At 47.0% G+C, this 15,414-nt stretch overlaps 6 protein-coding genes across 6 annotated transcripts; all 6 read left to right on the forward strand.

The window, feature by feature from the left end:
- Positions 1–584: 584 nt before the first annotated feature.
- On the forward strand, positions 585–1,961 carry TEOVI_000602200 (SKIP/SNW domain containing protein, putative; the record flags this gene model as incomplete). Its single annotated transcript, XM_067223113.1, has 1 exon — positions 585–1,961. The coding sequence occupies one exon, from the start codon at positions 585–587 to the stop codon at positions 1,959–1,961; it is 1,377 nt and encodes a 458-aa protein (XP_067079214.1).
- Positions 1,962–2,536: 575 nt separating this feature from the next.
- On the forward strand, positions 2,537–3,616 carry TEOVI_000602300 (solanesyl-diphosphate synthase, putative; the record flags this gene model as incomplete). Its single annotated transcript, XM_067223114.1, has 1 exon — positions 2,537–3,616. The coding sequence occupies one exon, from the start codon at positions 2,537–2,539 to the stop codon at positions 3,614–3,616; it is 1,080 nt and encodes a 359-aa protein (XP_067079215.1).
- A 656-nt stretch (positions 3,617–4,272) lies between these two features.
- On the forward strand, positions 4,273–7,251 carry TEOVI_000602400 (glutamate dehydrogenase; the record flags this gene model as incomplete). The annotated part of the gene is made up of 1 exon (XM_067223115.1): positions 4,273–7,251. The coding sequence occupies one exon, from the start codon at positions 4,273–4,275 to the stop codon at positions 7,249–7,251; it is 2,979 nt and encodes a 992-aa protein (XP_067079216.1).
- A 2,364-nt stretch (positions 7,252–9,615) lies between these two features.
- TEOVI_000602500 (succinate dehydrogenase, putative) lies at positions 9,616–10,182 on the forward strand (the record flags this gene model as incomplete). The annotated part of the gene is made up of 1 exon (XM_067223116.1): positions 9,616–10,182. The coding sequence occupies one exon, from the start codon at positions 9,616–9,618 to the stop codon at positions 10,180–10,182; it is 567 nt and encodes a 188-aa protein (XP_067079217.1).
- Positions 10,183–11,344: 1,162 nt separating this feature from the next.
- On the forward strand, positions 11,345–13,213 carry TEOVI_000602600 (DNA repair protein Rad9, putative; the record flags this gene model as incomplete). The annotated part of the gene is made up of 1 exon (XM_067223117.1): positions 11,345–13,213. One exon carries the CDS (start codon positions 11,345–11,347, stop codon positions 13,211–13,213), a length of 1,869 nt encoding a protein of 622 aa, XP_067079218.1.
- A 525-nt stretch (positions 13,214–13,738) lies between these two features.
- On the forward strand, positions 13,739–14,902 carry TEOVI_000602700 (E1-like ubiquitin-activating enzyme, putative; the record flags this gene model as incomplete). The annotated part of the gene is made up of 1 exon (XM_067223118.1): positions 13,739–14,902. One exon carries the CDS (start codon positions 13,739–13,741, stop codon positions 14,900–14,902), a length of 1,164 nt encoding a protein of 387 aa, XP_067079219.1.
- Positions 14,903–15,414: the final 512 nt, after the last annotated feature.

Below are 15,414 nucleotides of genomic sequence, written 5' to 3' on the forward strand. Positions count from 1 at the left end.
TTTCCCACATGTGTAGACACGCCATTAGGGAGGCGGAAAGCGAAAGCGTGCGTAATATTTATGTGGGGAAGCGTGGTAAGTTTGATTTGGATAGCCAGTCGGGAACAAATGACGAGGTCTTGGGAAGGGAAAGGGGAAACGGATGGAGAAGTACAAACTTTTAACGTGTGGTGACTGCATTTTTTTTTCCTTTGAGGGAAGACAGGGAGTTAACTGACACACCGAGAATGGTGACGGAAACTATTCCAGTCACACGAACACCAGGGAGGGTATATGCTCGTCGCACTTTTCTTGTGCCCCCGCTGCATATATGCGTGTGTGCATGTATAGTAGGTAATCTCTTTCTACTTCATCGCTTCTTGCATTTACATTGTCGTTTTTGTATTATTATTATTATTTTTTTTTTTTTGGTATACGTGATTGTATACATTTGTACGCACGCGCCGGATGGTGATAATTTTTGTAGAAGTAAGGAGATAACTGGAGTAGGAAGCCCAGACGTGAAGTGTTGCGCCCGATCAGGCCTTCACGCACTGGATTTATTTTTCTTTTGGCGTTTACTTCTCGACGGTGCCTCTGGGTGGATGTATGGCATTAGTGAAGATGGTGGGGCTTTTGCTGAGTGTTATTTTGCACAGTACCCACTAGGAATGGGCAAAACGCCACCACCGCCATTTGTTCGCGAAGCGGTTCTTGCCCTACGGAAACATACAGACCGCTCTCCACCTTCTTCTACAGATAAATCGCTAGCACTTGTACCGGCGACGGCAGCACTTTCGAGTCACGAAGCCACAGAGGGTAATGTTTCGGGTAATTCGGACAAGCTTGCGCAAACAACGGAGAGGACACGTGAGGCGTTAGAACTGGTGTTGCAGGAGCGCCGGAAAGAAGAGGAAGAAAGGGACTTCAGTGGCCGAAACCTAAAGCGTGGCCAGCGAAAAAAGCCAGCACTTGAGTTGACCCTCTCCGCTGACGTTGCAGCCGTTGGGATGCACGACCCGGCACCCATTGTGCGATCTCCTACCAAAGTCCCAAAAGAGCCAGCAGATTTCTCCGGCGATCGTAATGGAAATACATCTTCTGCCAGTACCACCGTCGTGCCGTTCAGCATTAGCAACTGGAAGAATAAACGCAAGTTGATCATATCCCTGGAGCAGCGCATTGCTCAGCACGCCGAGGCTCGACCGGTGGGTGGTGAGAGTATTAGCGATAATGTGATGCAGCTGGCCGTTGCGATGCAGCAGGCAAGAAAAGAGGTGGAAGCCGAACAACTTGCCCGTGAGAAGGCGCGAATGGAAGAAGAGGAACGGCGGCAGGCGGAGCGGGAGGCCGAAGCCACCCAGCGGGCGAAAGAAATACTGGAGAAAACGGCATCAGATGCATTGCATTCATCAGGTGACAGAAAGAAAGAAACTCGAGAAGAACGGCTTGAGCGTATTCGGCTGGAGAGGGAGCTGCGGGAGCGAGAGAAGCAGCAAGAATTGCGGCAACGTCGTTTGGCCAAGGCTGCCACGCGCTTAGGCATGTCAGTGGAGGCGCTTGAAGCCGATGAGGAACTGTTGAAGAATATTGATAACCCAACAACTACCCGTATTGGCGCTGGTTCCGACTATATTTGCCCTCCTAGTGGTGGCGGCGTATCGACAGGGAACAAAGCCGCTGGAGCAGGCCAAAGTGAATATGGTGAGCGCCCGCCAACGCTACACGCTGACGAATTGGAGGAGGACACTCGCCCCCCTGGAACCTGCGGCATCCGTAAAGGTGTTTTTGGCTCAGCGGTCATAAGTAACGAGGGTATCCGTCGCGAGATGGAAGCACTGGCTAAGTTGGAAGAGGGAGGGAGTGAGCCAAAGGATGGGCTGCGGCTTGTCGGTGACGATGACCTGTCAAGCGGCGATGACGAAGATGATGGGTTAGGAATGGACAAACTCATGAAGAAGAAAAAGAAGCGCCGTCTGTAGCGGCACAATTGTTTCTTCTTCCAGTGTGTATACTTGTGTGGTCGTTCCTTATTTGTTACTTCCCTTTGGCAGTGTTGGAGTTCTTTATGAGGGTACAGACATCTGGCTCTGCTTTAGGTTGTGTTTGGTTGAGCGTTTTTTTTTTTTAGAATTCCTTTTCCGTTGGGTATTCCCATTTCCTCTTTCTGTTGAACTGTTTTTTTTTCTCCATCATAAGAAAAGGGAGAAGAGTTGTAGGGCTAGTGTGTGAAGAGTTTGTTTACCAATAGGAGACACATACTTGAGGAAATAAAAGACGCGTATCGTACGGCAGGTAATTAAAGGCTAAAGTGTAATAGACGGATACAAGAAAGTGTGTGGACTCAGATCACTCTCACGGGCTCGCACACTCTCTGCATTACAATATTTTTCTTTTTATCACTGTCCTCCATTGGATTTTGGTATTGTCACTACTCTTGACATCACGGGCCACCGGACATATTTAACCGGACCTAGCCTCGGCTAACTGTTTAATACACCGAAGACGACGACGGAGGACGCTTAAATCTTCGTGTTGTTTCTTTCGGCGTGTTGTAATGCACCGTGCTAATATTATATTACGCACTGCGGTCACGGCCGCCAATGCCAATGCCGTATTGACAGGGGAAGGTCGGCCCTTCTCTATGGTGACACGGGAGGTTAAGGCCATGCAGAATCACATTTCCAGCCTTGTCGCTAACAAGGAAAATGAAGTGCTGGATTACGCCGGTAAGTACGTGCTGTCGTCTGGGGGAAAGCTGCTGCGGCCCACATTAGTAGCAATGATGGCCCATGCACTCGTGCCGCCGCACATGAGTCAGCAGTTTCAGGCCAGTGATATTGGATCACTAGACGATATTCCTTCCGGCACGATCCGCCCCTTTTTGCGGCTTGGGGAGGTTACAGAACTTATACACACCGCTGCGTTGGTACACGATGATGTGATTGACGATAGTGAGATGCGCCGCGGGAAGCCTGCACTGCATTGCGTGCACGATGTCAAGCGTGCCGTGCTCGCGGGTGACTTCCTGCTAGCGCGGGCCTCACTGTGGATTGCTTCCCTATGTGTCCCTCGCATAGTGGTGTTGATGACCACAGCTTTAGAGGACTTAACGCGTGGGGAGATGATGCAAATGGAGGGCTGCTTTGATCTTGAAAGGTACGAAGAGAAGACGTACTGTAAGACGGGTTCGCTTATTGCTAATTCCCTAGCAGCCACGGCGGTGCTTGCGGATCCCTCGAACTCTGCCCATGAAGTCGCTGCTGGGGAGTATGGCAGGCGGTTAGGCATTGCATTTCAAATCGTGGACGACTGCCTCGACATCACAGGAGATGAAAAAAACCTTGGAAAACGGACAATGGTGGATATGAAGGCAGGAATCGCCACCTTACCCACTCTTCTCGCCGCGAGGCAGGACAGTAAAGTGGATGCCGCAGTGCGCCGCCGCTTTAAGGAGCCCGGCGACGCGGAGATTTGTGTGGAGGCTATCGAGCGTCACGGTTGTGTTATGGAGGCGTTACAGCACGCAGATCAGCACTGCCGACGTGGCATTGCGGCGCTACGCACTCTGCATGAGTCGCCTGCTCGTGAGCGGCTAGAAGCGGCGATGAATCTCCTCCTGACACGGGAATTGTGAGCGCATCATTTTTACTCTTTCTTCCCTCCCCCCCCCCACACACTCGGCAACAGTTCCCCCTCTCTGTTAAGATCTGCTGCGATTTGGTTCAGCGACATTTTATTTGTAGGCCCGTGCCACCTTTTCCTTCCAAGTTTTGGTTCTATGGATAACATGAATACGTGTAATTCGTCCACACTTGTCCTACATTTTTGTTCCTTTTCAATTTTGTTTACCCTGTACTGTTAATCCGCATTGGCGCGCTTTGGAGAGTTACATGAGGGAAGAGAGGCGCTTGTGTCTTATTTCTTATTCCAATCTGTTGCAGGATTGTGCGTGGATTTAGGCCTCCCCGTATCGTCCGTCGTTGGATCCTGGTTTAGTATCTGCTGTCACTATTTTGCACCCTTTTACCTTTTTTCTGGTGTCCCATTTGTTAAGTTGGCTGTAATCGGCTTTTAAACCTCAAGGCGCTTTGAAAGAATAGTTTACAACTTTGTTTCCTATTGAACCATTCGTTTAGTACTGTCAAAGGAAGCAAAGGTGTGAAGAAGAAGAAAGGACAAAAAACCGAAGAAGCGTATTATTTATTCATCTATTTATTTATTAGTTAGTGATACCACGCAGATTCAATATCGAAGCATTGATCAACCGTGATTGAACATTTAAAAAAATCAATGATGCGCCGTGCTTCTTACTGCGCGGGCCATGCCTTCACTTCGCTCACCGTCGTTGGGTCCCGTCGATTCTTTCAGGGTGAAAGATGTGAAGCGGAAATTGTAAAACTGACAAAGGAGCGCGGCATCTTCAGTGATGCCTCAGTCGAAGCTTCTGTGCACCAGTTGATGTCTCGACTCTCCGACAGCCCATATGTTCGTCATTACACGGACGCAGAAGTATCGGCGCATGCTCACGGGTTTCTTTGTGCAAAGGCAAGGAGTGCACTGGGTGAGCCGTTTGAGCATTTTCACGAAAGTGACGATTCGGCCTTCTACATTTGCCGAAAGGACCAGGCAAGTCAGCTGCGAGCCGTGCGGCAGTTGACCAAGTTTGTCAGCCGCGAAAGGGAAACCAAACAATCTGTCTCTGTGCGTTGTTACACTGCCGGTGACAGTGACATTGCCGTCTTCACCGCCAAAATACGTCCTTTTGTGAACCCCAATCCGGAAAAGGGTGAAACGGACATCGGACAACTTGCGAGTTCCGCTTTTTTGGAGGAGCGTTCACCAGAGATGCAGGAGCGATATCAGGACCTCATCAACCGCTTCCACGAATCAGTTGTTCCAGTTCACACTGTGCGCGAAGTGGATGGTGAAGTTTGTTTTTCCATGATCATGGCCGCAGACCGCTCCTACTACATCGCGACGTTGCAGACAGTCATACAGGAGATCCCCGGCGCTGTCGTCACACGCTGTTTCTCGGAGACTTTTTCCAATGACACTCATGTTTACACGTATTTTGTTCGAGGTGCTACAAGTCAGCAGCTTAGCGATCGCGCCTCTCTAGTGCCCTTCCTTCCCACCCGCCCCCGCAGTTTGATTACGCGCCTTCACGAGGATATGGTGTTCAACACGGAACAAACAGTGTACACGGATGCTGCAGTCATTTTCGCCTTCTACTTTACCCCACAGCCGACATCCGAAGATTATCGTCATCTACGCAGTTTGGTGTCGAAGGAACCCAACGGATTGAGTCGTCTCAACAATCTTCGCACAACACTCAGTCTCGAGATGATGTCGGAGCGGTATATCCTCACACTCATCTCCACTTACCCCGAGTTCATGAAGGAGATATATGAGGATTTCCAAGTTGGCACCACACACGAGCGACGCTGTGCAATCCGGGAAAAAATCACCACCCGCTTCAGGGAGGATCAGCGCTCCGAGCACGACTTGGGCATCTTCAATGCATTTCTGCAGTTCAACGAGGTGGTTTTAAAGCACAACTTCTTTAAACAGCATAAGGTGGCGCTCTGTTTCCGCCTCGACCCTTCTTTTCTTCGTTCATTGGGGTACCCACGAGTACCACATGGTGTTTTTCTTCTCGCTGGCGCGCAGTGGCGTGGATTCCATGTGCGCTTTACCGACATCGCCCGCGGCGGTGTGCGCATGATTATTTCGAAGGACACCATGTACCGCCGAAACAAGCGCTCTGTTTTCCAGGAAAACTACAACCTTGCCCTCACCCAGCTGCTGAAGAATAAGGACATACCGGAGGGTGGCAGCAAGGGAACCATTCTTGTCTCATCTCGCTACCTGAATACATTCAACCAGCCTCTTTGTGAGAGGATTTTCTTGCAGTATGCTGATGCACTATTGGATGTTGTCATTCCAGGAGAGGAAGGTATCGTCGATCGACTGAAGACACCAGAGATCATTTTCCTTGGGCCTGATGAACACACGGCAGGCACTTTCCCGTCCGTTGGCTCTCTGTTCAGCAAGAAGCGCGGGTACAGTGCGTGGAAATCCTTTACAACTGGTAAGGATGCTTCACTGGGAGGTATTCCTCACGATACTTATGCCATGACAACTCGTTCAGTCCGTACGATGGTTCGTGGGGTGTATGAGAAACTTGGACTCGATGAAGCAAGTCAGACAAAGTTTCAGACAGGTGGCCCGGACGGTGATCTTGGCTCCAATGAGATTCTGCTGAGCAAGGAAAAGACACTGGCGGTATTGGATATTTCAGCCTCACTTTTTGATCCCGAGGGACTCAACAAGGAGGAGCTGAAGCGCCTCGCAACTGCGCGAAAACAACTGCGGGACTTTGATAAGTCCAAATTGTCATCGAAAGGTTTCCTTGTACTGACAGGGGATAAGAACGTGACGCTCCCAGATGGTACACACGTCAGCGATGGCGTCTCATTCCGTGATGAGTTCCATCTTACGAAGTACAGTGCCGCCGATGTGTTTGTGCCATGCGGTGGGCGTCCCCGCAGCGTTACGCTTGCAAATGTTGGTCGATTCCTCAACTTAAGCGCCGCTGACAACGACTCTCTACTTGCTGGGGGCAGCATTCAGCTAAAAACCCCGAAATACAAGATAATTGTGGAGGGTGCCAACCTTTTTATATCGCAGGATGCGCGTCTTGCTATCGAGCGCTGCGGTATTGTTTTGATTAAGGATGCATCTGCAAATAAGGGTGGTGTCACTTCCTCATCACTTGAGGTGTATGCGGGGCTGGCGCTTTCCGACGAGGAGCACGCGCAGCACATGTGCGTCAAGGATCCTAACAATGTGCCGGAGTTCTACAAGAAGTATGTGCTAGACATTATTGAGCGCATTGAAAGTAACGCCCGCCGTGAGTTTGAGGCCATCTGGCGTGAACAACAGGTACAAGAAGGGATGCCCAAGACTCTCATTGCCGACTCACTAAGCGAGAAAAATGTAAGAGTGCGTGCCAGTATTCTTTCGAGTGACATGTGTGAGAACAAAGAACTCGTTCGCTACGTTCTCAGCAAGTACACCCCCAAAACTCTACTTGAAGTGGTCCCACTCGAAACACTAATGGAGCGCGTGCCCCTCGAGTACCAAAAGGCCATTTGTGCAATGTGGCTTGCATCGGAGTATGTGTATACCACCGGCATCAGCGGTAATGAATTTGACTTCTTTACTTTCATGACAAAACACATGGAGCAGGCCAAGCACATCTCTTAAATGTTTCACCAATTCGATGAAATTAGTGAGTTAACAAACCAATCATACGGGAGGAAACTGCAGCAGTATCTTTATACACGCACATAGTTATGTGCATGTATATTTGTATATGCGTGTGTGTGGGAGACATTTGAGGGAAGAAGATACAAATTTGAAGATGGGAAGGAAACAAAATTCAAGAAGAAAAACGAGTGAAAGGGCATTAGCTAAAGAAAAAGACGATAAACGCACACACAAAAAAAAATACACCAGTAGATGGAGAAAACGTTTATTTATTTTTTTTACTTTTTTTTACTTGTTTGAAGTGTGAACGGGTGGCACGTAACCAGTGGGGCAGGGGGGGGGGAAACAAATGGAAATGTTTAAAATTTAAAAAAAAACTGAAACCCGCTAAAGTTTAGGTGGTGAATTTGTGCTTGCGTTTGTAACCAACTGTAAATATGTATAGAAAATATCCATGCATATTTATTTTTTTAATTAAATTATGGTTTATGCATGTAATAATGCAGTGAAACATGAAGAGATGAAATTGTATTGGTATATGGGCCCTGGTTTTCAGGTAACAGAATCTGTACGCGTGTTTAGTGGGTTACTTTTCCTTCTTTTCTCCCGTTTCCCTTTCTCTTTTAGTGATGGTGCTAACAATAATTATAAATATATTTATATTTCTTTACTTTATTCCGTCTTCCACCTGATCATTATGTTCAGGTGTAGGCATTAGGGAGGGGCGGGTGATGTGATGTGTGTGGTGTGTATGTGGGGAAGACAACACATAAATTTCATTTGTGCATTTCCCCCTCCCCCCCTCTCCTTCTTCCTCCTTTCTTTCCTTCGAAATCTGCAGAAACAAAAAAATAATGGTTATGATGACGATACGGAAGAAGACGGAAGGGTGGATGCACTGGTAGAAGTAAAAGTAGTGGGAAAGGGGGAGAACGTTAAGTTAAGGTAACGTGAGACAGGGTAAAGAAGAATATATATATATATATATAATTTGATAAACAAATGTTGAAAAAAAAACGCAACGACGCCATGCAATTTGAGCGTGTACCAGTTCTCCATTGGAGTGATAAACGGCATCAGGTCTAGTTTACAGCTTTAACTTTTTTTTACTTTTTGTGTGCTATTTTCTTTCTCTTTTTCGTTCTCTTTTTACTATTACTATTATTTTGTTTTGAGGGTAGAACTTCTCCGACTTTATCGTTTCTTCCTTTGGTAGAAGGTTATCCACCATTTATTATTATTTTTTTGTTTTCCCTCTTTTTTCTTTATTTTCTCCTTATTTTTCATGTGGAGTACCGTTTCATTGAGTTTTTATGCAAAGAAAATGAAACTGGCTAAAGGGAAGAGAGAAAGCAACAAACAGTGAAGGAAAAGAAGAGGAGGGAATCGAATGAATGAATGAATGAATAAACAGGCATTGGCATATAACTTATAACCGCAATAGAAGTATTCCCAATTTTTATGCCACTTGCCTTCTGTTTTGACTATTAAAGTAATTTTGTTTTTATTTTACTCTTTTTATTTTGTTTTAATTCTTCATTCATTCTTATTCTGACTTTCCATCCCCTCTCCTGCTTTCGTTTTCATTTTATATCAGCTTTACACACTCAGCAGCCACTCAATAAAATTAGCGAAAAAATGTCGATTACTGTGATGACACCGAAAGAGTTGTAATGATCATTTGTCTATGAAATATATATTTGGGGCCGCGCGTGTTTATGTATGCTGAGTGTGTGGATATTTTTTTCTTTTCCTCCCCCATCTAAAGCGTTGTGGGGGATAAATAATTAGTTTCAGGGATTGAAGGAACGGTGATTGTGTGTGAGAAGAATTGTTTTGGTGTTGTGACAAATTCCGCTGCTATTCAAATTCATTTATCGCGTTTCGGAGATTGACAGTTGAATCGGCGTTTTGGTGCCGGTGAAACTGCATGCGCAAATAGGAGGACTGTTCTTTTATACCTTTTGGTTTTATTATTTTATTTTCCTCACCCATACCCTACGCTTCTTGTTATCGTTTCCCAATTCACTGCGATTGTTAAAGATTAATAAATTCTGCGCGCGGTTGAGTGGTTCTAGGCAACCTTCTTTTTTTTTTTCTTGTAGTCTCACGCATATAAACTGAACATCGTTTTTTTTTTGCTCCCTCTTTTTTTTTTGAAAAAAAAAAGAAGTTTCATCGGTAAAAGGTCAGAAAAGTGTCATCTTAGCTTGAGAAGTAGGAAAGCAAATAGTAAGGAAGATAAAAATATCAAACAAACAGTCGTAAGCATTGGTGTAGACAAATATATATACCATCAGAGGTTGTAGTAGAACCTTCTTTTTCATTAAAAACAAAAATCCAAAAAAAAAGACAAAAATAATGCCTGCTGCACCGCTTCCCGGCGAGGTTGCGAAGTTCTGCAGCCCCCTTTACATGCACAAGAGAATACTTAGAGCCGCCGCTCCTAAACCGCCGACAGTTTTCACCGCGAAAGACAACTCAAAAACGGCTTTTCATGTGGTAACGCAACGACCAGGATTTGCAACCACTCCTTACACTGTCAGTCGTTGGTATCTTAAAGAAAAGGTTCACAGCAGCAATAGGAACCGTTTGGAAGGATTGTACGAATGTGTACTTTGCGCCTCATGCACGGGAAGTTGCCCTCAGTATTGGTGGAATCGCGAACTTTTCCTCGGCCCTGCGGTGCTTCTTCAATCGTACCGGTGGCTGATTGAACCCCTCGACCGTGATTTTGACAGTCGGGTAAAGATGTTTGAACATGGCCCGCTTGTGAACTTTTGTCATAATATCTTCAACTGCAGCATCACATGCCCAAAGTTTCTCAACCCGGGAATGGCTTCGAAGGAAATTAAGCGCCTTTCATCACCAGCAACGCTGCGTGTGGGGCCACCGCTGGAGGATGCAAAAGTCGCCTCCAAGTATTAAAAGCTGTTTGGTATAGTCAAGTAGCTTATTTGTGCCGTCTATACTGTGATATGACCGCTCATAGGAATGTTAGTGAAGTGAAGGGTGCCCTTTTTTTCTTTTTCTTTCTTTTCTTTTTTTTTTGATTCATTATGAGTGTACGCGATTTCCGGTGACCATGTCGGTTTATGCCCTATGTGAGTGTGTGGGTTTCTTCTTCGTTGTTTTTTTTTTCGACCCAACCTCCTGATGTAAGTGGGTCAAGGGTGTTTATATGTTGGTGTGTAGGAAGGTGTTTATGTTGAACTGAACGTTTATTTGGTTTGGTTCACATTTGATGATCGTGTAGTGTGTTCCTCTTTCTTCATTTTGTTTGGTTTACCTTTTCTTCTGCCTTAGCGCAACCACCGTCCTTAACTACATTGGTGCATTCATATGTTCGTATATATTTTTATATGTATGAAAAAGTGTGTTTGCACATACGCGTGTGTGCATTTTTCTTTTGGCATGTCATGTGTTGCTGTTGCTCTATTTTTGCAATTGTTGCCACTACTATTACTTTGTACGCAATGCATCTGCTTCAACTTTTAGCAGTAGTTGATCCGCGCGTTTTAGTGGGTGATTTGTTGCATTAGCTTTTTGGGGAAAGGAGAGGGAAAGGTTTTACCATTATTATCAGCATAATTATACGTTCTCACTTACTTACTATCATCATTATTAGTCATTATTTATTAATGAATTTAGTGTTAGTATTATTACCGTCCATCTCTCGCTTTCACTTTATCTTCCTTGTGATTTATCTTACCCCTAGTGTTTTGGCGCTGTGTTGAAGGGAGGGGGAGTGCGGCATCTCAGATCTTTGTCCTTTCATGCCCTTCAACGCACTGCATTGTGTTATTTCATTTTCTACGTTTCTGACCGTCACCTTTCTGTGCCTTCTTTTTGTCCTGTCTTATTTTACTAATTGCCGGGGACGTATATATATGTATGTATATATAATCATTCATTTATTCATTTGACATTACATGTTTGCTTCTCCGGACTTGTGCTTCTTCTGTTTTTATTCTTGGTTATCATCTCTGAGGCGGCTGTAACTTAGGTTGCTGCGAGTCCGCCGACCTTGTAATTAAAGGGAATAGTATCGAACGCTAAAGGCGTGCTCGCATACAGGAAGGAGGGGGAAATGCTTCTAAAGTTCACGGCAACTGGAGATTTTCTCCGTCCTTTCATTAATCTACTTCAAGCCACGACAAAACAAGGGGTGGTGCTGTTTTTCCAACCACTTGATAATGTGTTGGTTCTTCGCACGGTGGGGCCAAACAGTACCTTGTATTTAGTTGCTAGTGTTGGCACGGAACATTTCCATGAGTATCGTTATGACAAAGGGGATGCTACTGCGGACTCATTTGCGGTCGATGGTATTTTAGAGGCGGGGAAGGACTCTTCAGCAGAAGTTAACAACATGGAACATCATGTTCCTGTTTTGAGTAGAGCGTTACTTGCCACAGTGTTGCGGCAACCGCAGGGCCTTCATTTGATTAGTGTTCAGTATAGCTCTAGAGACGGTGATGGTATTTCTAAGGATGTGATGCAGTGGGAATGCGTTTGTGGGGATGGAATTGTAAAGGTGTTTATGTTGCCGCTAGTGCGAGAGAAACTGGAGCGGGCGTATGTTAACCCTGAAAGGTATGTTTTTGACGCGTGTGCGTCTGCGAAAACGTGGGGTCACTTCTTGCGGCACCTACCAGGATCGCAATTCATTGTTGTTCAACCACATGATACACATCTTGAGCTTCTGGTGATGAATTGTTCGGAGGCCGCCGGACACGAAGTTGACTCGAAGGTGCTAGTTCGACAGGGGGATTTACTTTTTATGCGCCGGATACACCGAGCAACAGAAGGTAATGATGATGGATATTCGTTATTACCCGGCAAATACGCAGAACTTAAACCCCTCAAGCATATTTGTCTCTTGGCCGATCAACTTGGTATGATGATCCGCCTGCGCTCTGCCATGGGGGGCGTTCCCCTCTTCGTGGAAACACTTACAATGCAAGAAGCTCAGTCCCTGAAGGCTGGAGGTGCTCCAACGGTCTCAATGGATACCGTGATAGATACTACGGCACCCGATTTGTATAATCGAGGCATGGCACCCATAAGCAGTTCTCTCCGAATAAGATACGCGGTGTACATTCCCGCAATCGACATTTGGCCATCATCCGCGGATAGTTTCGACGCGCCGACAGATGGTGGTCGCCGCTCGGTTGCCTCCACAGCAACAAGTCACAGAGATAGTCGCGATTTGACTAACATAGCGTCGCCGCGTGGATCTGTTGGGCTTCCTCAAGCAGATCCATGTCTCGGCTGTGCTGAAACCCCGGTAGCAAGTGCAACAACCGCAGTCAATGGGGTAACATCTGCCCCATTGCCGACGGGTTTGCATTTTGGTACAAACCAAGTGGGTACAGGCGGTGGACTCAACCCGCAGACATTGGCTAGTCCAACACCTGCTCCACTTACTTCAGGTTATTCTGTGGGGTCCCCTGTGATTTCAGCGCAGTCAGCTCCATCGTATGACCCTCCCCCCTCGGGAGTTGTGATCGACGGTAACATGATGATGGTGAGGTCAACATTTCAGGTAGGCAACTCCGTTGGTTCGGAACATACTAACTATAAGCGCTCTCGTGACAACGTGACGTCTGAAAGGTCTTCTGCGTTGCCCTTTTCACTCAGTGAGAGGGTACCGTGTACCGATAATTTTGGTCCCCAACCCATCGAACAGCGCGGGCACGAATCGACAACTTGGAGCACACTGACGCCGGAAAGACGCAGCTCCTTTCAACTCAATCACGATGAACAGTCGAAATTGCCTCCCATGGGAAGCAGGCAGCTTCCACTCGACGCACGGTACCCTTTGGATTTTAACGCTTATGTGCTGGAGTTGGACGAGGGCCGGTGTGAAGATGACTTGGATGAAGATGATGAGGATCTGCAGCGCTTCCTTGATAGTTGCGCCTCAGTGCTTGTTGTCCCCCAAACACAGAGTTACTAAGATTGATAGCCTTCTCTTTATATATCTTCCCTCGAAGCGCAGTGACGAGCGACTCAATGAGAGGCGAAGGCGGTGATATTGACGGTGGTGAGAAATGTGGGAGACACGTAAATTATGGGAGTCCCCTTGCCTCCTTTGTTGTTGCGCAGCGAATGGTATTAGTGCCCACATGCCCGTTCTAGTGGGTTGAATGCATTTAAAAATAACATTCACTTCGTGTCACAAGCGCATAAATGTGCGAGCAGATAGAGGTATATGCACACGTGTTCACTTATGTTTGTATTGTACTCCTATGCCGTTTCAGCAGTGTCACTGATCTGTCTTTTACACTATTCGCGTGACCGGCCCTTCACCTTCCTCCCAGCCTTTTCCTGATTGTCTAATGAACGAAAGGGAAGAGAAAAAATAAAGGGAATTAATACACTCATACATATATACATAAATATTAATACATATCATATATACGTGTCAGTAACCTCAGCGTAAAGGCAAAAAAAAGTGAAGCAAGAAGAGGGGAGTGTCATTATGAGTCAGGATAGGGGCAAGCGGCAGGTTTTGGATGCTACAGTGCGTGATGACAACCCGTATAGCCGGCTCATGGCACTTCAGCGGATGGGTGTTGTGGAGAATTACGAGGCCATCCGCCAAAAATCCGTTGCAATAATCGGCGCTGGGGGTGTTGGCAGTGTCGTAGCAGAGATGCTCACGCGTTGTGGTATTGCGAAAATCCTTTTGTTTGACTACGATAAAGTGGAGCTCGCCAATATGAACCGGCTCTTTTACAGGCCCGAGCAGCAGGGGATGTCAAAGGTGGCGGCGGCAAAACAAACACTGGAAGGAATCAACCCAGACACCGAAATTGTGCCTTTCGACTTCAGTATTACAGCAGCGGAACACTGGCAGGACTTCGCTGATGCGTTAACAAAGAACGGTGGTGTAAAGCCCAGCACTCCGGTAGATTTACTGCTGTGTTGTGTTGATAACTTCCAAGCCCGCCTAACGGTCAATTACGCTTGTTTACTGTTCAACATTCCGTGGATGGAAAGCGGTGTTGCAGAAAATGCGGTGAGTGGTCACATCCAGCTACTCCTTCCCGGTGTGACACCCTGCTACGAGTGCTGTCCACCCCTTGTCGTGGCGACAGGAATGCCAGAGGCCAAGCGTGAGGGCGTTTGCGCTGCGTCTCTTCCAACCACGATGGGCATCGTAGCGGGGTTTCTCGCACAGAACGCCCTAAAGTACCTGCTGAATTTTGGAACTGTTAGTGAATACATTGGATATGACGCAATGAGAGATTATTTCCCCTCTGTTACAATTAAAGCGAATCCCGACTGCCGCAACGCCACCTGCGTTGAGAAGCAGCGGGAGTACGCGGAACGGAAGGCGAGGTTGGGTGACGCAGCCCATCCCCTACACAACGCTGCCAAACATCGCACCGAGCGGGAGGCGAAGGAACGCGAGGCGGCAAAAGCAAGGGCAGCAGCATCAGCGAAAGAGTGGGGAATAGTGGTTGAAGAACACGGGAAAGATGATCTTTCCGTAAACACAAAGGGAGACACAGGTGGTGTGGAATACGCGTATGGCGCCGGCGGTAAAGCGGAGGGGAATGCCCCAAGGGAAGACGAGTTTGTTGCCGCGGATAGCGGGGAGTCGCTGGAGGCACTTATGGCCAAAATGAGAGCCATGTAGTAGTGATAATCTCTTGACGTGAGCAAGCGCTACGTCAGGTCACATATTTTATTCGTTTTACTCTTTCGCTGTTTTGCTCTCCTCTTGGACGTCGGTGTGGGCGTGTGTGTGTGGCGAGGGGTGGCAAGGGAAGTGGAGGAGGGAGGAAAATGGGGTCGGATTCAAGCTGTTTCGGTGGAGTTGGCAAGTGTGAACTTTTGTTGCGTTGAAATTTGTGAGTGTGTACCGACATCTTCCACCAAAGAAGATTGGCGGAACAGCTGCGGCTTCTCCTCTCCTTTTTGTGTCGTCAGAGTAAAGAAGTATCCCATTGCAAATCGGAAGAAAGGGAAGTTGGGATCAGTGTTTTTCTGCCTGCCGCCACAGTGTCTAACGGCCACCGGGAACCCTTCCACCTGTGCTTTTCTGGAACTTTCCATCTCTTCCTTAATCGATTCTATCAACCGCACGGTATTTGTCCGTGACCCGCAAATACCTGTTGTTCCTGTTGCAATAGATACTTTCCCCCCCCC

The sequence above is a fragment of the Trypanosoma equiperdum genome, assembly GCF_001457755.1.
Source record: "Trypanosoma equiperdum strain OVI genome assembly, contig: ctg_1775, whole genome shotgun sequence".
Classification (NCBI taxonomy): domain Eukaryota; phylum Euglenozoa; class Kinetoplastea; order Trypanosomatida; family Trypanosomatidae; genus Trypanosoma; species Trypanosoma equiperdum.